Source organism: Cynocephalus volans, chromosome 2 (genome assembly GCF_027409185.1).
Source record: "Cynocephalus volans isolate mCynVol1 chromosome 2, mCynVol1.pri, whole genome shotgun sequence".
NCBI classification, from domain to species: domain Eukaryota; kingdom Metazoa; phylum Chordata; class Mammalia; order Dermoptera; family Cynocephalidae; genus Cynocephalus; species Cynocephalus volans.
The window spans coordinates 133,016,186-133,038,743 of record NC_084461.1 but is presented as its reverse complement, the minus strand read 5'-3'; the positions used below and the strand labels follow the sequence as shown (position 1 = coordinate 133,038,743).

The 22,558-nt window shown below is 53.2% G+C and overlaps 2 protein-coding genes across 7 annotated transcripts in view; one reads left to right on the top strand and one right to left on the bottom strand.

The window, feature by feature from the left end:
- Positions 1–244: 244 nt before the first annotated feature.
- On the top strand, positions 245–10,148 carry CD74 (CD74 molecule). Of its 2 annotated transcripts, XM_063086667.1 has the most exons (9): positions 245–496; positions 4,630–4,802; positions 4,996–5,075; positions 5,615–5,677; positions 6,768–6,863; positions 7,200–7,287; positions 8,331–8,522; positions 8,962–9,024; positions 9,330–10,148. In XM_063086667.1, the coding sequence occupies exons 1-9, from the start codon at positions 318–320 to the stop codon at positions 9,338–9,340; spliced, it is 945 nt and encodes a 314-aa protein (XP_062942737.1). In that variant the 5' UTR covers positions 245–317; the 3' UTR covers positions 9,341–10,148. The 2 variants fall into 2 exon arrangements, with proteins under 2 accessions (XP_062942737.1, XP_062942738.1); XM_063086668.1 differs by lacking the exon at positions 8,331–8,522 and having other exon boundaries at positions 251–496.
- A 1,201-nt stretch (positions 10,149–11,349) lies between these two features.
- TCOF1 (treacle ribosome biogenesis factor 1) overlaps positions 11,350–22,558 on the bottom strand; it is a 35,407-nt gene continuing 24,198 nt past the window's right edge. The window contains exons 18-27 of one of the 5 annotated variants that reach the window (XM_063086181.1): positions 21,689–21,875; positions 20,237–20,373; positions 18,372–18,485; positions 17,782–18,028; positions 17,276–17,361; positions 16,514–16,679; positions 13,959–14,498; positions 12,939–13,033; positions 12,218–12,266; positions 11,350–11,772 (exon numbers count right to left, since the gene is read on the bottom strand). In XM_063086181.1, coding sequence (XP_062942251.1) covers positions 12,240–12,266; positions 12,939–13,033; positions 13,959–14,498; positions 16,514–16,679; positions 17,276–17,361; positions 17,782–18,028; positions 18,372–18,485; positions 20,237–20,373; positions 21,689–21,875 — 1,599 coding nt within the window. In that variant the 3' untranslated portion in view covers positions 11,350–11,772; positions 12,218–12,239. Of the gene's footprint in view, positions 11,773–12,217; positions 12,267–12,298; positions 13,034–13,958; positions 14,499–16,513; positions 16,680–17,275; positions 17,362–17,781; positions 18,029–18,371; positions 18,486–20,236; positions 20,374–21,688; positions 21,876–22,558 lie in introns of those variants that run through there. The other 4 variants (XM_063086182.1, XM_063086183.1, XM_063086184.1 and 1 more) reach the window with 4 other exon arrangements.

Here is a 22,558-nt window from a genome sequence, read left to right as displayed (position 1 = left end):
CAAAGGCATTTTCTGCTTCAAAGAGATTTCCTGTCTAGGGGGTGAACATTTGCCTGTTTCTTGAAACATCCAAAGAGCCTTATGAATCCAAAGGTCTGCCCAGAAACAAGTGATAAGAGCCCTGGGCAGCCAATGGGATCGCACTGGCCTTTCTACTACCTACCTGGGGGGCTCCCCCTCCTCATCCTGCCCCCTGAAAGGCAGCTTTGCCCAAGTGGGGTATTTCCAGCTTTGTGGCTTTCACTTCCACATCTCTAGGTGGGCGGAGTGGCCTCCTGTGGACGAATCAGATTCCTCCCCTGCACCAACTTCAAGTAATGAGCCAGGGTTCAGGGTCCCAGACACGCAGGCGGCAGCAGCAGCAGCAGCAGCAGCAGCAGCAGCAGCAGGAGCTGTGGGGAAGACCAGAGTCCAGAGCCATGGAAGACCAGCGCGACCTTATCTCCAACCATGAGCAAGTGCCCATGCTGGGCCAGCGCCCTAGAGCCACGGAGAGGTATGTGTGAGCTCCAGGGAAGAGCACACAGATCTGGACTGCACAGGTGTGCACAGGTGCCAGGAAGGAACACTGGCTGGGAGTCATAGGAAGGACGGATTCAGGCTCTGACTCAAACTGACTTTTTGGGTGATTTTGAGCAAGTCTCTGGCCGGCTCTAGGCTTTGGTTCCCTCTCCTGTAAAATGTGGGGACTACTTTAGAGCAGGGCTTTGTAAGCTTTACTTCTGAAAATAGGAAGAGGGCTGTGATTCTCTCCCTAGAGATTCCCATAATGTCAGGGGCTTCACAGACCCCACTGAAGCTGAGCCATGAAACCTAGGTTCGAAACCTTGGACTGGAGTTTGAAAATGTTCTAGATCCCATTAGAAAAACAGAGTTTATTGAAAAGAGAATGGTAAAAGCAGCTCCTTATAGAGTTTCCACCTAATTACCATGTACGGGTACAGGTGTTTGTAGCAAGGGAATTATAGTTGCAGGTGTCTGTATAATAGATGGAGGGATTGAGAGATGTTGGGAGGGGGTCAAAAAGAGTGAGGGGCTCTGGCTAAGTTTCTAGAAGGAGCTTAAGGTCGATGTGGGTTGTGCCCCTGTCTATGCCACTCCGTCTTGCAGCAAGAGGCCAGCACAGCAATCCAGAGGACCCTGGGTCCCCTCTTCCAGCCCCCAAATGGCCTCACCTGTATGTTCCCCCGCAGCCCCCAAAAGGGCTACCACAATGCCCCTGCTCCCTGCCAGTCTCCAAGAAGTAATTTGCAATCTATGGGGACCTACAGATAATTGTGATGTCAGCTGTTGCCAGGCAGAGAGGGGTTTGGGAGAGACGTCATGAGGAGCTGTGTTCTGGAGGACAAGGTAACCAGATGTAGACCATTAAAGCAGTGGCCTATGAAAATCCTGGGGAATTCCATGGCAAGGAGCACCGACTCACTTATGAGAACTGGATTCAGGTCCAAGTTCTGCTATGGTCACATGTGACCTTGGATAAATCACTGCCTCTCTCTGGGTCTCAGTAATAATAACAACAAAAGTCATGATAATAGTCCTCATCCACTATAAACCTGTCACCAGTCCTCAGCCACTGATAGTTGTTACCATGACTATGTGCTTGACACATAACTAAAGGCTAAACTCAATCTTAATTCTCACTGTCACCGTAAGAGTCGGGTACTTTTATTATCCCCATTTTTACAGAAGAGGAAATTGACACTCGTATTGGTAAGTGACTTACCCAAGTTATCACAGCTAGTGAGTGAGTTAGAGGCAGAATTAGAATTTGAACCCAGGACTAGTCTGATTTCAAAGTTTGAGCTCACTTCTCCTTCTGGCTCCCTTTTACAGGTGCAATTTGCAGGGAGGGGATGTGGGGCCGCTCTGAGCTCAGACCATCCAGTGAAGTGCAGACCCAGAGTGAACTCAGTGTTCAGAGAAGGTGCCTCCTCATCAAATCCTTGTCTGGTTTTCATTTTAGTTGTTACTGCTTCTAAAACTAGCCCCACACTGTATGCTCAGGCCATTCCAGACTTGACTCTGTTTTGGAACCTTTCCTGAACACTTCTGCCTGGCAACACTTGTATCATGATTCCTGCTAGTTCTGGTTGGCTCCTGACTTTGGCCAATTACATTTTTTTAAAATTCCAGAGGGAGGCAGTGCAAAGGAGGAAATAAAGAGAGGCGGTGACAAGAGTTGGCACTCTACCAGGACCAGGGGACAGGTATTCAAGATACATAAAGAGGAAGGAAACCAGATGCTAAAGTTGACTATTAACTCCCCTGAGAAAAGTACTAAGTGTTATTATTAATAGAGTGCTAACAGTGTGCTAGGTACTGAGCCATGAGCTCTACCCTCATTATCTTCCTTAATGTAACAACGCTTTGAATAGATGTTCCTACCTGATTTTACTTACACAGAGGGGTTAAGTGACTTGCCCATGGTCCTCGAGCTAAACAAGTGGCAGAGCCAGGACTCCAATCCAGGTTACATGGTCTCATCTTTGATATTAATTTCTAGATTCTATAGATTCTTTTTTTTTTTTGGCAGCTGGCTGGTACAGGGATCTGAACCCGTGACCTTGATGTTATGAGGCTGTGCTCTAACCAACTGAGTCAACAGGCCAGCCCAAATGCAATTAATTATTTTTTATTTGTTTATTTTGGCAGCTGGTTGGCATGAAGGATCTGAACCCTCAACCTTGGTGTTAATAACACTGCGCTCTACCCAATTGAGCTATCTGGCCAGCAATCTAGATTCTTAGGCCTCCTGAGAAACTGAGGTTCAGAGAGGGGAAAGGACTCCCCCAAGTTCCCACGGGGGATGGTAGAGCTGGGACTAGAACTGGGTGTGGGGTGGCAGAAGGGGTGAGTGTGAGGCTGGAGAGCTTGAACAGGCAGGACTGAAGACGGGTGAACTTTCACTGCCTTTAGAGGCCACCCCTATTCCTTGGGAAGGCCAAGAAGTGGAATGTGTTTTCCCCTCCTGTCTTATCTCTTCTCTTTCCCAAGCAGAATTTTTGCTTTTTCCTTCCGGAAGAATTCTCTCTTGGGCTGGGCCTTGGCCCAGAAAGCTATGAGGGCTGGGCAAGCAGAGAGCCAGTGAGAGTGAGTTGTGTCTGTGATGTCATGAGTTACTAGGCAGAAGGGTCTCCTGGAGTTTTCTAAATCATCCTTGCTGGTTGTTGCAGTAAGCAGGGTGCAGTCTCATTCTGACAATTTCCAATGGGATATTAGTCCCTTTTGTGCTGCTATAACAGAATACCACAGACTGGGTAATTTATAAAGACAAACATTTATTTCTCATAGTTCTGGAAGCCGGGAAGTCCAAGATCAAGGTGCAGACATCTGGTGAGGTCTTTATTGTTGGGTCCTCACGTGGCAGATTGGGAAGAGAGAATCAACTTCCTCTGTCAAGCCCTCTTACAAGGGCACCAAATCCCATTCATGAAGGAGGAATCCTCATGGTCCAATCACCTCCCAAAGGCCCTACCTCCTAACATCATCATATTGGTGACACATTTGTCCCCTGAATTTTGGAGGGGACATATCCAAACCATAGCAGGGACCTAGTAGTACCACCTTGGGATAATCAAGAGAGAGCAGGTCAGGAACTCTCAGGGTCCTTACATCTACCTACTGTAACATGTGCATGCACCCGCAAACTGCATCCAGGGCCCACAGCTACAAGGGCTCTCTGAGGTTTGAAGGTCTGGCTACCCTCATTGTGTAGATGGCCAGTCCAGAGAGCCTGAGAAATTCACCCAGGTCACACAGGCTCAGGTACCTATACTCCTGTCAAAATCCCCCCAGCTGGATGTTACCATTCAAGATACTTCTGTGGTCACAGTCAGGTCTTGCTTCAAAGAAAAAGACCACCAAATCCTAGAATTGCTGAAGTGAGCAGTACCCATGTGACAGATGAGGGAATTGAAGCCCAGAGACTGGTGGGGCATTTGCTCAAAGACACATGGAGGGTCCAGGACCAGGGATGTGCCCCTGGAGAGGGTAGTTCCTGGCCCAGCTTCAGCTTGACATTGTCAAGTGCTTCCCCAACCCACTCCTAAAATGTCAAGGTCTCACTTCTCCTTTTTAGGTGGGCCACCTTCTCTGCTGTTCCAGTCTCACTTCCTTCCCTTTTCTCCTTCAATCTGATTTCACTGCAGGGGTTGGGGGCTGGGTAGAGGGGTGAAAACTCCCTTCCCCTTACACGGTAAATACGTACGATTTTTTGTGTGCCACTTAAAAAAAAAAACCCTTCTCCCTTGAGGGGAGCCCTGATCTTTAGGAAATTCCCCATGGTAGAGGGAGACCCTTTACCTCAACCCCTCATTGCACAGGTGGGACACCAAGGCCCAGAGAGGACAAGGAACTTGTCTCTTGGCTCTTCCCCATTTAACCTAGACCCAGAGGCAGCTGCAGGATTTCTACTCACGAGGACTTTAGGGCCACCAATGGTTGGAAGTAGAGGGTTGGGGGAATGTCTTCAAGTTGCATTTCCATAGTCAGCTTATTGTTTGTGCTTAAAGTCTGTGCTCCGGCTGATGGAGATGGGGGGATACATTCCTCCACTCCCAGCCAGCCCATGGAGCAGCCACCTCCATGGATTCTCCTCTGACTTATCCCCCACCCCCCTGCCAACAGCAACTGCAGCCGTGGAGCACTGTACACAGGCTTTTCCGTCCTGGTGGCTCTGCTCCTGGCTGGCCAGGCCACCACTGCCTACTTTCTGTACCAGCAGCAGGGCCGTCTGGACAAGCTGACGGTCACTTCACAGAACCTGCAGCTGGAGAACCTGCGCATGAAGCTTCCGAAGCGTGAGTGCTCCACCTCCATCCTGACGTTCCTCCTACCCCCTGGGCCACTGTCCCTCACATGAGATCCCCATTCGTGCACCAGCTGGGCTCACTGTCCTCCTCTGGTCTGGAGTCCCAGCTCCTCCCCATCTGGTCTAAGCTCTCAGTCTCTGGGCACTGGGACCACACTCATGCTGTGTTCCTGCCCCCACAGCTTCCATGCCTGTGAGCAAGATGAGGATGGCTGCCCCCCTGATGATGCAGGCCCTGCCCATGGAAGGCCTGTCCCAAGGGGTAAGGACAGCCCTAGTGCGGTGGGAGGGGGAAATGTGACCTAGCCTGGATGGAAGACGGGTGCCAAGGGGAGAGGTGGGGGACAGCTGGCCCAGGAAAAGCCCAGTGGAGGAGGAGTAAGACCCACCTCAGGAAAAGAGGGCTCCCCGTGGGGGGGGGGCAGAGAGAGCACCTTGGGGCCATCCCTGGTAGGAGGGCCCAGCCCTCCACAGTTTACAAAGTGCTTCTCATTTCCACAGCATCTTACAGTCCCCTCTCACTCATAAAACCCTTGATATTGCATATCGGTAATGTTTCTGTTCATGAAACTGTTTGCTGTTGACAAAGCTCTGGGCAGGAAAGCTTATGCCAGTTTGACCAGTGAGGACACTGAAGCAGGAAGGAAAAGTGACTTGCTTGAGCTCTCATGTTTGGAGGTAGCAGAGATGGGCCCAGAAGAGCCTGTGACTCCAGACTCTTATCCAGACCCCAGATGCTGGCTCCTGCTCCAGGACCCTCCTTGGCCAATGCTGGTAACCCTCTTTTTCTTCCTTCCACAGCCCACACAGAATGCCACCAAGTACGGAAATATGACACAGGATCACGTGATGCACCTGCTCCTGGTGAGTGCAGGGGAGCCAGCCAAGTGGCCCTGCCTGCCCACCCAGCATCCAGAAAGGCTGAGCTCCAAGGCCTACACTGTGCCTGGCTCACTATAGACTTTCAACACACTCTCCCTGGATTATCAAAGGGAAGCAAGCATGGCCCTAAATGTTATACATAGTGCAGCCTCCTCTCATTTTTGAGATGGAGAAACTGAGGCCAAAAACTTGAAAGTGACTTACTCAAGATACACCGTTTTTTCCTTCCCAAACTTTTTTTTTTGTCTTTTTTCGTGACCGGCACTCAGCCAGTGAGTGCACTGGCCATTCCTATATAGGATACGAACCCGCGGCGGGAGCGTCACGGCGCTCCCAGCGCTGCACTCTCCTGAGTGCGCCACGGGCTCAGCCCCCTTCCCAAACTTTTACTGTATGTCTCCTCTGTGCCAGGCACTGTGCAAAGCTCTGGGCCCACAATGGTGAGCAACTGGACCCAGCTCCTGGAGCTATTGGGATCCCAGGCTAGTGTGGGAGACAAACAAGTGACCAGGTGATGAGGGAAGTGCAGGGGGCTTTGTAAGGAAAGAGGCAGAGGACCCAACCTAGTTGGGAGTGGTCAAGGAAGTCTTCCTGGAGGAGGTGAGACCTGAAAGATAAGTAGGCATCTTCAGTAGAAGACTGGGGGTTATTGGTGGAGTTGGACAGGAACCTGGAACCTAAGAACCCAACTTGCATCCTGAGTTTTTTTTTTTTTAAAGATGACCGGTAAGGGGATCTTAACCCTTGACTTGGTGTTGTCAGCACGATGCTCTCCCAGTGAGCTAACCGGCCATCCCTATATAGGGATCCAAACCCGTGGCTTCTGGTGTTATCAGCACCACACTCTCCCTAGTGAGCCACGGGCCGGCCCCTGCATCCTGGGGTTTTGTAACAATACAGCTGGACTGCCCTTATCCCCTTCCATCCCATCATGGCTGAGGTCCAGGGTCCGGGTTTGGCGCAGCTTGGGTCCACTCCTCAGAATGGAAGACCAGGGGTACATGGGCTGCACATTTCACATTGCCTGCCAGGGAGCTCTTTTTAACCTTCTTTCCTGCCCTGTCCCCTGCAGAAGGCCGACCCCCTGAAGGTGTACCCACAGCTGAAGGGGACCTTCCTAGAGAACCTGAAACACCTTAAGAGCACCATGGAGAACCCGGACTGGAAGGTGGGTAGGCTTCCCAGCACTGAAACTCTCTTTCTCCCAATGTCTTGGGCAAGACTGGGAAGAAGTGGGGTGAGGGGTGTGCCAGGGAAGCCATCCTCGAGATGCTGGTGGGTTCTTACCAATACTTACAAAGCCTCAGACCTGGAAGAGTGCCTGGAGCTGAAGAACCACCTGGACAAAGCTTTGTGGGTCTTTTAGGGGGAAGCAGGCTGCAGTTGGATTCTGGCTGTTGGACCCTGTCTGGTGCTCCATGTTTCTGTCCCCAGGGGCAAAGCCAGGCAGTGTAGGGGCTTGGTGATAGCTATTGAGCCTGACCCCCACCTCTCTCCCCATTAGGTCTTTGAGAGCTGGATGCATTACTGGCTCTTGTTCGAAATGAGCAAGAACTCCCAGGAGAAAACGCCCACTGAGGCTCCAACAAAAGGTACAGGGAGTGGGAGCTTTGGGGTGCCAGGGCTCTGGGAGCTCCCTTGGAGCTCTTCTGGAGCTACTGGGGTAGGGCCTTCAGCACTCCAATCCAAGCTCCACAGCAATCTCCCACCTGCTCTCAACTCTCACTTGTCTCTCTTCCTTGTTCCTCCTGAGCTTGGCTGCCCCCCTGCCCTGCTCCTGTCTGTGGATCTGTTCTCACACCACAGGGGCCTACAGGGTACAGAGGCCTCCCTTCATGGGGTGACCTCCCTTGTGGAGGACAGCACTGGGCAAGGCGGCCTGGAGCAAAACCAACCTGAAACACACCAGGCGGGAATCCTTATCCTGACACTCCCCAGCATTACCTTTGCAATCCCAGTGAGGGGCCGAGGTCACGTAGCCAGTGAATGCTGGATAAGAGGGCCTTGGAAGTGTCTCCCACCTCATGTTTTAGCCCTAAAGCCTTCAAGAGTGTTGTGTTCTCATCCTGGTGCTGTCTTTAATTTGCTGTGCAACTTTGGGCAAATCTCTTCCCTCTGGGCTTCAGTGTCTTCAAGTGGAAGGTCAACAGTCCACCCTGCCCCAGGCCTCAGTTTCTCCATCAGATTCATAGAAGGCAGCATGTATGCTCTCAACCAACTTCTAGCTGATGTGTGAATCCCCTCTACAATACCCCCTACAAATGGTAACCCCTATTTATACTTGGGAAGTCCCAGTAACAGGAAGCTTATACTTGCCAAGATGTCCATTGCTTTTCTCTAGAATTCAGAATCATAGGTGCAATCCCAAAACTTAATGGGCTTGGAGTATCAGAAGAAATAGTTAAGTTCTGGGTTGAACTAGCCACATAACCATTCACTTCCTCTTTGATCCTGGACCTTGTTGGTCTAGGCCTTGGGCCTCAGTTTTCCAATCTGTGCAATGGGTTGAGTGAGTAAAGCCACTTGGGCAGAAAGCATTAGGCCCACAGCAGTGGTGTGTGGGTCTCTGGCTCTGCTGAGACCCCAGCCCAGAGCCCACTCACTCACTGAGTCTTCATCATACCTGTCACTTCAGTACTAACCAAGTGCCAGGAAGAGGTCAGCCACATCCCCGCCGTCCACCCGGGCATGTTCAGTCCCAAGTGCGACGAGGATGGCAACTATATGCCGCTGCAGTGCTATGGGAGCATTGGCTACTGCTGGTGCGTCTTCCCCAACGGCACCGAGGTCCCCCACACCAGGAGCCGCGGGCGCCATAACTGCAGTGGTAAGCAGTAGCCACCGTGCCAGCAAGTGTCAAAGGACGAGGAAGGACTAGGAAGGCTGAGGGGCAAGAGGTCCTTCCTGGAGCACCTGGGGCCAGGACTCTCGGGATGACAGCACCCGGAGGGCAGCCGCTGTCAGCCATGCATCCAGCCCTTTGTCCATCCACTATCTGCATCCCTCTCATTTATTTGTTCATTAGTCCTTCAGTCCTTCCATCTGTGACTTCCACCATCCACACGCCATCCTCCTGCCTCCAGCTGTCCTCTGCATCCACCCACCTCATTTCACCACCCCTCCCTTGGCATGGCTCACCCAGGCCCCCAACCACACTTCTCCATTGTGGCACTAGGTCTGAGGCTAGTTTGGGAAGGAAGGGTGCCTTGCCAATGGTGGGGGAGACTGAGTGGCAAGTAACAGATGGATTTGCTGCTCCTTTGCAGAGCCACTGGAAATGGAGGACCCGTCTTCTGGGCTGGGTGTGACCAAGCCGGAACAGGGCCAAGGTAAGGAAGGGCCCTGCAGAGGGGATCTGGTCCGCAGAAGTTCATCCAGTGGGGCCAGCACCGCCATGGGCAGATGCCCACCTCAGCATGACCCTGAGCTATCTCTGACATCCCTGGGATGACCATTTCACAGATGAGAAAGGGTTGGGGGCTACATGAGTCCACGATGATCAGTACTTGTACCAAAGCAGGAGGCAGTTGAAGGCGGAGAGTCCTTGGCTGCTCTGTGGCCCCAGGGTGCTGGGAAGGGGCAGGGACAACCAACGGGAGACCCCAACCCCAACCTGCTGCTTCTTTCTCCACAGTCATCATGTGAGGACAGCGGAGGCAGTCTCCAGCACTCAGCCAGCCCACATGGCCACAGCTTTCTTGCTCCCCTCTGCCCCAGTCCCAGCCCTCCCCCTCCCCTTGCAACCCCCCACCCGCTCCCACCCCATACCTCATTCCATGAGACCCTGGTGCCTGTTTCTCCATCTTCCTTGGATGTGACAAGTCGAGTCTGAACAGCACAGATAATAATGCAGGAAGTCCCTGCTGCCCACCCCCCATCTGTCAACAGGGACTTGAGGCCTAAAAAGGTGGGCCAAAAGCTAAGCAGACCTGTTTCTGACATCACAGCAGCCTCCAACGTGGGCTTCCAAGATCTAAGCCCATGGACAAAGTGCGAAGGCACAGGGAGATGGGACAAACCTGCCCCTAAACCACAGGCTGACACATTTGCTGTCCTCTCCCCTGATGGCCTTTGGCCTCAGCTTTTTCAGCCCATTTACCTGGGGGAAGAGCCACTCTCTTCCCTTCCCCAGCATCACTCCCCAGGAAGAACCCAGCCTCTCCCCACTTCCTGCCAGCTCCCGTTCCCTGTGCTTGGCCAAGCTTGTCATCAGCCCTCATGGCTTGGCTCATGTAAGAATAAAGGGTAGTGAGTAGAACACTCTGGCTCTTCTGCTGGGATCCAGTTTGTTTAACTGAAGACCTTAAACCCAGTCATCCAGGTGGCAAAACGTGGCCCAAGGAGCCCAAAGACGGATGCCTGTGGGGCCAGGCAGGGCCAAGGGGGCTGTAGTCTTTGGACAGAGACACATTTGGTTGCATGTTTAACACATATAAACTCTTCCAAAAAGAAATAGCCTCTTTAAGTACAAGCTCCTCTTGGTCCAGCTTTCATTTTCCCATGCCCCTAATTTTATTTCTATACTAAGAACAGTACAAGTGTGACGACAGATGGCGACCGACATGGGCCTCAGTGGCAGGGCTGAACAGGAAGTGGGGGGGACTGTGCAAAACTGGGCGCCCATGCCCTACCTAAGGAGCTGACTGCTGCTCAGCTGTGGCCACTTGTTGCCAGGAGGGAGTGCAGGCCCGTTGCCAGATTTGTTGACTTTTCAAGAGGAGCCAGAAATCAAGATCGTCAGTGAAATTGCCATGGGTCCACAAAACCCAGAGGACACTATTCTGCAGTCTCTACTATAGGCCAACACACTTGTAGGGCAGAGAGAGGCTACCAGAGGGGAGAACCTGGCCCAAGGCTGCATGTTAAGGGCACAGCTGGGTGCCAAGCTGTGTCTCCAAGACCTCCAGCCCAGCATTCTTTTACTGCACTTCCTCTGGCTGTCTCTAGCAAGAGGCTAAAAGCCTTGGAGAAGCCTCCATGACATCTGGTGCTCCATGCTGCTCTGTGCCCAGGGAAGTGGGCCTTCACACTTCCAGGTTGGAGCAGCAGGAGACACATCCCTTGCTACCCTCCCCTCCCTCAGTTTGCACCCAAGACATCACCAAGTCCTATAGATGTCACCCCAACATGTCTTTTGAGTTCATTCACTTCTTGCCTTCATTGCCACAGAACTATCGTTACCTAGACATGAGGGCAACTCCTAACTGGCTCTCCTGCTCCTCCTGTGCCCACCACAGCTATTCTCCATGACTATCTTAAGAGAGCTCACCCCCAGCTCAAGTCCCAACTCTAAAAGATGGCTCCCTAGGCACCCTTCCACTTCTTGCCTCTGGGTATTCACATGACCTACTCTGGCATCCAGAAACCAACCACAGATCCTTGAGGTCCCCTTCAGCTTAGATGCAACCTCCTCCAGGAAGCTTTCCCCACTAATTCAGCACCTACGGTGCTTCATTGAGTCCTTCTCTGGCAAATTGTCTGTCGCATTCACCACTGTACCCCACAGCCTTGACATGCAGTCAAGGAGGAATCCTGTTTTGGTCTGTTTACCTCCAGGTGTCAGCCAGACTGTACCCTCCAAGAGTAAGCCAATCGTAAAACGTTTGCCTCAGATGCACTGGGAATTTGAACGTTTCCTTCAAGTCTTTTATTTTCTGAGTTCTTAAAAAAAAACCACGAACACACACATCTGGGAAAACTGACAGGAGGACAAAGCCTCGGAGTAGCAGGAGACCAAGTGGCATGAGGTGCACTGGAGGTTGGGCCTCACTGGGTCTGCAGAGCAGAATGATGGGAAGTCCCAAGGCCTTTGGGCATATTGGGTTTGAGGGGAAGAGGCAGGGCACTTATAAAAATATATATACTGTACACATCTATACGAAGCATCCCATGTCGTGGGAGTGGGGGCGAGGTCGTGGGAGCTGGGCCCACTTTCTCCTGGGCCCAGCCTCCCTGCAGTGCCACTGTCTTGGCCAGCACTGGGACCCCACACTGGCCATCTTCTGCAGAGGGAGAGGAAGTTAAAAATTCAGTTCCAATTCATGACGTGCAGAGGTCAGAAGCATGGGATGGTCACCCTGGGAGAAGGAAACACATCTAATGTTAAGATTTCCCTACCTTTTCTTTCATTGAGGAAAATAAAACCTGGCATCTCCGATGCAGCAGAGGAGCATTAACTAACCACATGGTGAACATTTTTAGTGCTTGCAAACCATCCACAAGATACAAGATCATAAGGAAGAGGAACCAGACAGGAGCCAGGAAGAGACCAAGCCATACTGGACCTCACCTAGGAATTGCCACTGCCCCAGTGCCCGCCTCCTAAGGCTGCCAAGCGCCTAGGCCCAGGAGCACTCGGGTGTTGGCCACTGCCACTACCCCACTGGCCTCAGTGACCAAGGGATGGAAACTCTTTCTCCAGCCCCTCTTCCCTCGGGGCCTACCCACCAGGCCTGCCTGGCTCTCTGAGACCACGGAGGATGCCGGAGCTGCCCTCCCACCCTGCATGGTCAAGAAGCGTACCTGCTCCTCGAGTCTGTGCCCCTCAGACAACCTGCTCTGCTGTCTTCTTCTGTGGGAGAGAAGTGTGAGAGGTTCTCATACCTGAAGCTTCTCCCCACCCACTGCAGCCCCCACAGCCTGAGCACTGGTGGCTCCCCTGGAACAAATCTGCAGGGATCCCCGAGGGCAGGGGCAATGCCTCGTGTGCCCCCCAGGAGGGAGCCCAGGGCCCTGCAGCAACAGATGTTCAGCTTTCTTAACCATGCCCGAGGCCCTGCTGGTCACGCTGAGAACTGCATCTGTGTGTGCTGAGGTCCTGGGTCATAAGGACAACCCACCGTTCAGGGGATCAGCTCTTAACACCCATGCAACAGATGGGCAGAATGTCTCTTCGCTGGAGACACCCTGCCAGCCAGGGCTCACACTGCCCCGGAAATGTTTCCTCTCACCTGGAAACTGCAATAGCCTGCCTGGTCTCCCTGTCCCTGGGGGTCCTTCCTTCACCCCCTCCCTCCAAACATCCTTCTGCCTCACAGATGAGACAGGGTCACTTCTATGGCTTCCACATCTTCCACATGCTCCAGGCTCTTCCTAGTGTCACAGCTCACAAGGTCCCCCACCACACTCAGAATGGAAGGGGGCAGGGCCCAGGCCTGGGTGTGAGGGAAGGAGTTGACATGCCCCCCAGGGACGGGGCTTGCAGCTCTCTTCTGGCCTCAGAGCCCTCAGGAGCTCTCTCTACCTTCTTCTTCTTTTTCTTCTGGAATGGTGTGTCGGGGTCTTTGGTTGAGGCCTTTTTTGCTTTCTTCTTTTCTTTTTTTTCCTTGTCTTTTTTTTCTGAGGGAAGAAAGAAAACTTCCTGAACAGAGGTTAATCACAAGTGCTGGGGTCAGTATCAGGAGGTGCGCAGGGGCAGGGCTCCGGAGACCCAGAACCTGCTCCTCCCCATACCGGGTCCCTAGCTCTCCCCATAGCACAGAGCCATCAAAACAGGTCAGCAGCCTTTGGGACCACCCAGTGGGGATAGCACACTATACCTCTCTCTGGGGGCTAGCCTCATTTCTGTCCCATCCATCGACGACCTGGATTATTATTATTTTTCTTTAAATTAACTCATTTTTTAAAGCTCCTACACATTTATCTAAAAGGGACACTGGCTAGATTTAGATATGGCTTTCCTTGCAAAACTGTGATTCTGAGCAGCTTCTCTGAACTTTGGTTTTCTGCCTGGAAAATGGGAATGAAATACCACCTACTGCACCAGGCTGGGATGAGTATTAAATGAGGTCCTGCTGCATGCAGTTTGGCACAGAGCTCAATAAAGGGCCTCTATTACCCCTGAGGGGAAACTGATGTATGAAGAGAGGACTTGGGATGAGGATTCAGGTGTTCTGGTTCCTGGTGCACTCTGTACCCAGGGAGCTGGCTGCAGAAGCAGGTTCCTCCCAGATCTGCTAGCTTGGGCCAGAGGAGGAGAGGACATCATTCCCTGTCCTTGCTCAGGTTGGAGCCTGACCATGGACCTTCCAGAAGCTTGCAGCTAAAAGCATACGTGACTGCTGGACACTTTAAGTGAGCACTCTGGGCTCTGGAAGCAGGCTATGCTTCAAGCCACAAGTGCCTCCCTGGCAGTGTTGGCCTAGGTGCTCCGGAATCTAGTGCTGGCCTCACCACTGGCTGCCCCAGGACCCTCGACAAGCCATGTCTCAGCCTGGTGGGAGGAGGAAGCCCAGGTGAGGGCCCAGGGAGTGAGTGCACTCACTCTTGTCAGACTTCTTCTCCTTCTTGCTCTTTGGGTTGCTTTGCTCTCCACCCTCAACCGGCACCGTCCCTGGCTCCCCTTCTGGCTTGTCCTTGGCCCCTCGGGAGCCAGGAGGCCCCTTCTCCTTCTTCTTGCCGTCACCACTGGCTTTCTCTCTCTTTGATTTTCCCTTGGAAGTCCTGGAGGCCTTTTCTGGGCAAACAGCACCCACCCCACCTTCCCCGGCTGCCAGCTGCTTCTTCTTCTTGCTCTTGGGGGCCCTGGCAGCTGTCTGGTCCTCCGACAGCTTACGCTTGCTGCCCTTCCTGCTGCCGTCCTTGGCGGCGTCCGTGGCCTTCTTCCTTTCCTGCTCTAGCAGCTCTGCCAGGACCTTTGCCACCGACGCCTGCACCTGGGCCTCACTTAGGGGCCAGGGCTCGCCCAGGAGGCGCTGGGCGATGCTGTTCTCCAGTGCCAGCGTGGAGGCTTGGGGGCTCCCGGCCCCCTTCTTGGGCTTCCAGGGCTTCTGAGGTGTGCTGCCCGAGGTGGCCTCTTTTCTACCTATGGAGAGAAGACTGGGGTCAGGGACCCAGGAGGGTGGGAGGACAGATTTCTTACAGTATGTGAGAGCTGGGGGTGCAGGGAGAGTATGCCTCCTCTTATAATGGCACAGATGGGAAAAGCGAGGCCCAGTGGTCACTGTGCCCCCACTGTCTGCTAAGATCACACCTTTCCGTCATCTTCACACCCTGATCTCACTTTAACTCAGAGCTTTCCTTTTTCTCCTCCCACTAAAATCTCCACTGAAGTTAGGGCTGTGGATGGAAAACGACTCCAGAATGTCAGTGAAAGGGCCTGGAGGAGGGAGATGGTATTGTCTGGGCAGGAGTCCACAGCTGTGAGGCAGAATACCTGGGTTCTAGGCCTGATTTTACTATCAACTTGCTTGCGATTCTTGCCAGAACCCAGCTCCTTCCAGAGCCTCAGTTTCCCTGTTTGTAAACTAAGGGGTTAAAGGAAGAGTGAGGTTCCCCTTTCATAAGTGCTAGATATATACTAAAGTGAAGACCATGCAGACCCTCAACCCATGCCCATTCAGAGCCCATGACCCTTCTTGGCTGGGGGTCCAGACGGCTTGGGGGAGCGCTGAGTGCAGCGTATACGTGCATGGTGGCTGACTAAGCAGGCTTACTGCCTGCCAGAGCGACTTCTGGTGCAGCCTTTGTTTAGAATTTTCCACGCCTCTGCTTGCCTTTGATAATTGTGTGCTGACTACACGTGTAAAAAAACCTTCCACAGCCCCCTCTAAAATGTCTCCTTGTCACACCCGCCTCTCACAAAGAGAACATTGGGGAAGAAAGTGAGCAATAACTATTGTGACCCAGCATGGGACAAGCCACCACTCAAAGCCCAGGGATTGGGTTCTGTTGCCACCTCTACCTTCCCAGGTGACCTGGGCAGGTCTCTACCCCACTGTGGGCCTCCTAGGCAGAAAGCTCCTACGCTCTGGGCTCTGAAAGGTGGCTCAGTGGTTTGGTCCTTGAGGTGTTCACCTTGAAGAGGAGCAGGAAGGCACTCCATGTCATATGGGGCTTGGGACTGCTCCCCGCAGTGTGCACTGAGCCTGGCAGTGCCCCTCGCTCCCGTGTAAGGTCTGAAGCAACTTTTGGCTCCAGAGCTGTGGTGAGCTAGGCGAGGCGGGCAGGGCAGGCCAAGCAGAGGGGGTCCCAGGACAGATGGAGGCCCAATTCAGTCCTCTGGCAATTCTCTGCAAGGGCAGGAGCTGTCTGGAGAGGGAAGCTGAGGAGCTCAGCTTGCCCCGGCAACCTCTTTCCCCAAAGCCCATTTCTCTGCTTCCTGTCTGCAAACCCACCAGAACACCAAGGCTGGGGACCCCTACAGCTGTCCCAGGTGCGCCCATCTGAGATACCCATTCCTTAGCTCTGGTGCAGTCAGGGAAGGCTGATGCCCCAGGCTGGTGACTTGACTACTTCAGTCTAACTTCAAATACCATGTGGCTATTTTCCACATGTGCCATGCCTCGATATAGACCGGATGCATAAACTTCTGCCTTGTATGGTTAAGACACAGAGTCCTGAGTGGCCAGGGGCTGTCTGAGGCTATAGAGAGAGTTAGAGCAGCCCTGGGGTCAGTCCATAGCCTGGGGTCTCCTCCAAGTGCTGGAGATTGCCCCAATTGTGATTCCCAGCCTCTGTCTAAGCTACCCTGAGTCCCTACACCCCACAGTGTGAGCCCATCTGCTGGGAAGAAAGTCAACAGGGACAGCCAGAGAAAGCCAAGGCCTACTCTATAAACCAAAAGATGCTGCTTCCTCTAAGGCAGAGGTTATCCTACCAGATACACCAGAACCCCCCAGGGTTGGAATAATTCTGACTTCCAGCTGTCCCAGACCAAGGGAGCCACTGCACTTTGAGAACACCTCCAGGTCCAATGCAGGGCCACAAGGCCTCATTGGAGAGGCCCTGGTGGCAGACAGGACTGTGTTGATGGGACTGTTGCTCAGGGAGGGCAAGAAGGGGCTCGCTGCAGTGTCCCTCCTGCAGCCCTCAACTCACCTGTTTTAGGGGACATGGTGCCTGCTGCTTGTTGGGGCTCTGCCTCCTGTTTGCCATCTGGGTCATCTTTGGTGGCAGGAGTAGAGGAAACCAAAGGGTTGGAGTCTGACCTGGTAGTGGCTTTTGAAGCCTGGGGTTTGGCTGGGGTCAGTCCTGAGAGGAGAGACTGAAGAAGCCCAGTGTGAAAGAGGCCGCAACCCCAGCCCACACAGCCCCGGAGAAATGGCCTGCTGTGAGGAAACCAGCCCAGGGGCCTCTAGGATCAGGCCAGCCCTGCTGGTGCAAAGCAGTGGGCACTGAGCCCCAGCGGGAGACTTCAGTTCTCTGCATGTACCTTCTGAGCAATTTTAATTAATACTCATTTGAGACAGGCACATTTAAAAAGGAAATTTCTTATTACTAATGCAAACAAAAAAATCACCAGCACTTGCTGTGTACAGATAGTAACCTCAGAAGAAATCTGTTTTTGTCTGAGGATCACCCAGAATCAGGCCAATCCTTTCTGCAGAACCCAAGGGTTAACTATTTGTAGCTCTTTGCCAAATGGAGCTTTGGGGGAGGAGACAGCCTGGCTCTAATCTGCTGCCTGGGCTGCACCTGGAGAGCCAGCACCGCCTGGTATCTCACAGACAGGACCTTGCCCAGTGCCCCTGTAAAGAGGGAGGGCCCAGACCCCTGAACTGAGGGATCAGGGGTACAGAAGCCTGGCCTGGGGCTCCAGCCCCAAGACCTGAGGTTGCCAGACTTTTCCTTTGCAGTTACCTGGGAAGGTGCCACCATCTCATCCTCACTGGACTCTGCTGTGGTCTCTTCCACCAAGGTTTCCCTCCCGGAGGTGGCTGGACCTACTGGAGAAGCACAGGTATTCTGTTGGGAGTCCTAGGTAGCCCCGGCCTTCAGGAGGCCCTGGGATGCCCTTGTCTCTCTGTATGTTCCTCGCCCTCGTGCCCAAGCCTTCCTATTGCTCCTGCCAAATTCAATGCCATTTCCAGCATTCCAGGTAAGATGCCTGAATGCCAAAGCCTTCATTTCTAATTTCTGAGGCCCCCATTGTATTCCCTAACACCAAAAAGCCAAGAGTGGTCAAACAGGCAGTCAGGTCTTAGAAATCACTTGGACTGACTTCCTCATGGAGCTGTACAGATGGAGAAACTGAGGCCCAGCATGGGATGGCTGCACCAAGGCTGCAGAACAAGTCGAGACAGAGCTGAGGCCAGGCCACATCTCTTCTTCCTGGCCCATCCTCATTTTCCCTCCTGGCCCCTCACCCAGCCCGTGGGCCAACTTGGCCGTCTGGGGCCCTTCAGCATCATCCTCACTCCCTGAAGAGCTGTTGCTGCTGTCCTCGCTGTCTTCCGAGCTCCCAGGGGCTTGGGTTTTGGGGCGTCCTGCGGGAGTGGCTGTGGCCTGCTGGTCCCCAGGGAGCTGGGGTTTTTTGAGCTTGTTGGTCACTTTGGCCTGAACAGGGGTGCTCAGAGGACTTGTCACAGGGAGTGTTCCTGCAGCACTGTCAACCTAATTTGGTGAAAGGAGAAAGAGTGGAAGGGTTAGGGCATGTAGGATCTGGTGCTCACTGAATACCTCGGTAGGACCAGACACTGTGCTAGGCACGTCCCACATGTGGACTCAATTGATCCTCCTGCAACTCTCTGAGATGAGTATTGTAGCTTCTTCTCACACATCAGGCCACTGAGGCCCAGGGAGGTAAACACAGGCCACAGGCAGGAAGTGCCAGCACCGGGATTCAGGGCCATGCCTGTGTCCTGCCTTCTGCACTCTGGCAGGGCAGAAAGATGAAGCAGCCTCGCCTAAGGGAGCAGAGCCGGGCGAACCTGCTTGCCCTGGCTCCCAGGCTCACCTCACTTGAACCCCGGGTCCTGGCAGGAGGAGGCTGGGCCGCACTGGCTTTCTGGGCAAGCACCTTCAGGGCAGCCTGGGTCAGTGGGAGGGAAGCTGGGTTCCTCTTTGTCACCTGTGGACAATGAGAGGCAGCCCTGAGACTCACGGGTTCTCAGAATGCCATCTATGCCATACCCTGGTCAGATCCTGTCTGGCTGGGGTGGGGGGGGTCTCCTCCCAGCTGGCCTGCACAGCCCTTCACAGGCAAGAGGAGCCAAGGGGCTGGAGTGGGGGACCGAGTAGAAGCCAAAGGGGCAATGTCACCATTTGGACAGAAAATGGTTGCCAGGTTTCAGGTTATGAGCCATTCACAGTTCTCAAAGGGCACAAAGACAGCTCCCAGGCCAGGAGAAAGAAGCAGCTCAGGCCCCACCGGTGGCCCCACCACTCAATCTGTGCCTTCATCAGGGACAAGTCTCTACCCTGGTGGTCTACTTGCAGCCACTCCTATTCCCTACACCCACCAGCAGTCAGGGAGAGAACTCACTGCCCTTCAGATGCTGTGTGGCCTCAGCACAGCTTGGCCCCTGTCCCCTGTACCTCATCCAGCTGTCCCTGCCTTCTCAGTTCTCCTCACCCCATTCACTTCCCCAGCGGGTCCTGGCACCTGTGGTGTCCCTGCCTGCAGGGCGCCCCCAGCTCAAACTGTAACTGGCTGCTTCCCCTGCTTCAGTGCCACCTCCTCGGGGAGGTCTTCCCTGCCCATCCTTCCTAAAGCAGGTCACCCCATTATTCTCTCACTTATATTCAATTTCCTACAAAGCTCCTGCTGGTTGGTGAGTGCTTCATTTATATTTTGGTTTCCTTGTTTAGTGGCTGCCTCCCTGTTGGCCTGTAAACTACATGAGGGCAGGGACCCTTCCTGTCTTGTTCTTGCTGTGTCCCCAGTGCCTGGCACGGACAGATGCTCAGTACCATCTGCTGGCTGAATAGCTGCAGGTTTTTTGGGTATGCTGATCACAACCCACCTACCCTCCTAGCACCTGTCCTCCCAGCAACTCTTCTTGGGCTGTGGCTCGTGATGAGCCCAGTGAGCAGGTGACACAACAGTCCCTTTGAGCTGGGGATGCCGAGTTCCCTCAAGCCCACACCAACCCCTCAGAAAAAGGGGGTGAGGGGCGCAGCAAACTTCTCTTTCTCAATGGGATGGGAAAACAAATGGGTATGGCCCAAACAGCAATGGATTGGGAGTCAGGGGACTAGGGTCTGGCCTTGCCCAATGCTGGTCAAGTCACAGTTCTCTGGGTGGGGGTGTACGCTTCACTTTTATCGTCTGAACAATGGGCCATTAACCCCACCCTGCCCAGCATTTAGATTTAGGCAATGACCAAATAAAAATGCACTGAAAATGGGCAAGGCTGAGAAGAATGCTAAAGTCACTATCATAAACACTAAAAATGGACAACTTTTGTTGGTATTTCAAAACTGGAATTAAAAACAAATTAAAAGCCCAACTGCACTGGAAAAACTGGTGAGGGACTCACAGAGCAGAGCTGGCTCCTCCTGGATGCCTTGTTCCCAGATTACTCTTCCTGACAACTCAAAGGTGATTCAGGAACCCAGTGTTGGGGCTGCAGCCAGAAGGCCAGGAAAGCCTCTGGCTCTGAGAGGCCGCTACCTCTGGGGGGTGGGTGGCAATAGTTGCAGTCCAACCCATCAGCACGTGTGGGTAAGTAGTGGGAGAGCGGGCACGCCCACCCCACTGGTCACAGTGAGTAGTGGGAGAGTGGGAACCCCCACACCGCCTGACACAGCGAACAGTGGGAGATCAAGAGCCCCCCCCATTCTGCTGGCTTGCACAGCCTTCCCTCGCCCACCAGGTACCTGAGCAACTGGTCCCTCCTGTTTCTTGCCTTCTGGTACCCGACTGGGCTCCTTGCTGCTGTTGGCCCCAGAACCGCTGGCTCTGGGGGCTGTCTTTGAGGGAGCAGTGGGCATGGTCACCATGTTGGTTGTAATGGCTGAAATGGAGTGGGATGGGGAGCACGTCAGGGCACAGAAGCCCCAACGCCTTCCCAGCAGTGGCAATAAACCAATTGACCAGCCCCTCCTGGGGGTCTGGAGCCATGCTCCAGGCTTACACAGGTTAGAAGCTTGTTTACTCCCCTCCTCAAGCCTCCAGGCAGGAGACATCACCATATTCTTTGATAAGGCTCGAGGAGATCAAATGGCCGCTGCAGCTCTTTCCTCATTCCCTCCCTCGGCGGGCCAGGCTGCTACTCCTGAGCAACGGCTGGAGCACTGGTGCTGAACGACTCTCCTTACAGTTAAAACTGCCTCTGATGACTATCAACCTGGCTACCAGCAGAGGCTCAGTTACATGGATGTTAGCACTGTTTAGAACAGCTCAAAACTCAGAAAACAAAAGCTTCCACTTCCTCCAACATGGTATTAGCCAAATAAACTGTGGTATATCTATCCAAAGGACTACTCTGTAGCCAGTAGGACTCACACTTAAATATGTAACAACAAAATAACCCAAGGCGCACAGCCTTATAACACCAAGGTCATGGGTTCAGATCCTGTTACTGGCCAGCTGCCAAAAAAAGAGAAAACCCTCAAGGTCCCAATATATCCAGTAGATTACTGACCATTACATACAGTGTGGTCTCACTCACTTTGAAAACACACATGTGTATCTCAGGTTTTTGCAAAGTTAGCACTTATAAAAATGTTAACAGTAATTATTCAGGGCAGTGGATTATAGGTGATATTTTTTTCTTTTGTGCTAATCTGTACCTTTTAATTATCCTATCAGTATCAGGTATTATTTCCTCATAAAAGTGTTATAATAATAATAGTAACATTAACCACTTTCCTGCTATCACTGGTAGAATCAGATTCTCTGAAGTCAAAGAAACTCCAGATCTAGTCCTGTCTCCAGCTGATAGATGAAATCTCTCCCTGCAATGTCTCTGCTTAGGGATTACCTAACCCCCTGTACATGCCACCAGGGACACCCCAGTCTACGTTCAGGCAGTTGTTACAGAGCTCTTCCTCCCACTGCATAGGAACCTGGTCCCTGCAGCCTCCTGCCACTGGTCTGGGTTTCCGGCTTGAAGCCGACAAAGAGGCCCTGGCAACTATCCCTCGTCAGGATGGCCAGTGCAGAGCCCAGAGACCTGGCCTCAAGCCCCTCCTGAGTGACACCTTGCTATGCAGCTTGGCTAATGTCCTCTCCCTTCTGGGCCTCAGTGTGGGGTAGTGCTGGCAGCCCCCCGGCTGGGCCCGGCAGGTGCCGCAGGGGAGTCAGCACCGCACAGGGGCTGCGCTCACCAGGAGTTGAGAATTGCGAAGCAGGGATCACGTCCTCATCCTCGCTCTCGGAGGAGGAGCTCCTGGCTGTGCTCTCTAAGGCCCGGGCCTTCCTTGGGGCACTTGCAGCCTGAGCTTGCGCGGGGGTAGCAGTTGGGCCAGCTGGACTACGATTAGGGTCGACAAAAATCAGAGGGGGTTTAATCACCTTGAAAAACAAAAACAAAACACACCCCCCAGTGATTAAAGGCTTGGCCGGGGGAAGAGGAAGATGGGGTGAGGGAGGGCTTTACAAGGCAAGGGGTCCAAAGAACTTGGGGGCAGCTGGGCACAGTCAGAGGCCATTCTAGCTGTCCAGGGCACTCCCAGCCCACACACCTACCAAGACCCAGCACAGCACCTCATAGTTCACAGGAGCCCATCTGATCCTCACAGTGAACCCCGAAGGTCAGCAGTATCAACTCCACTGTACAGGTGGAAAACCACAAATCCAGAGAGGAGAAAAGAGCTGCCTAAGGCCCCCCAGCCTGCTGGACTCAGAGCCAGGGCCAGAATGTCCAATGTAGCCCTCTTTCTTCTAGCTGACATCAGAGACAGCCACCTGCTGAGGTGAGGTGGGGTGCTAGGCCACGTTTCCTACAACTACCCAGTGGTAATATTCAATTCACCTGGGGAGGTCTTTATAGTCTAGTTGTCCCCCCACCTGGAGATTCCAATGCAGACCTCCTGAGATGTGAGCCAGGAAGCAGCTCCCCAGCTATACCAACCCCGTTTCTTCACGGTGGGTGGGTGGGGAAGAACCAAGAGATTTAGACTTAAGGGACTAATAATAACTCAATGTAGTATGTGACCCCAATTGAACACTTATTTGAACACACACCAAATATTCAA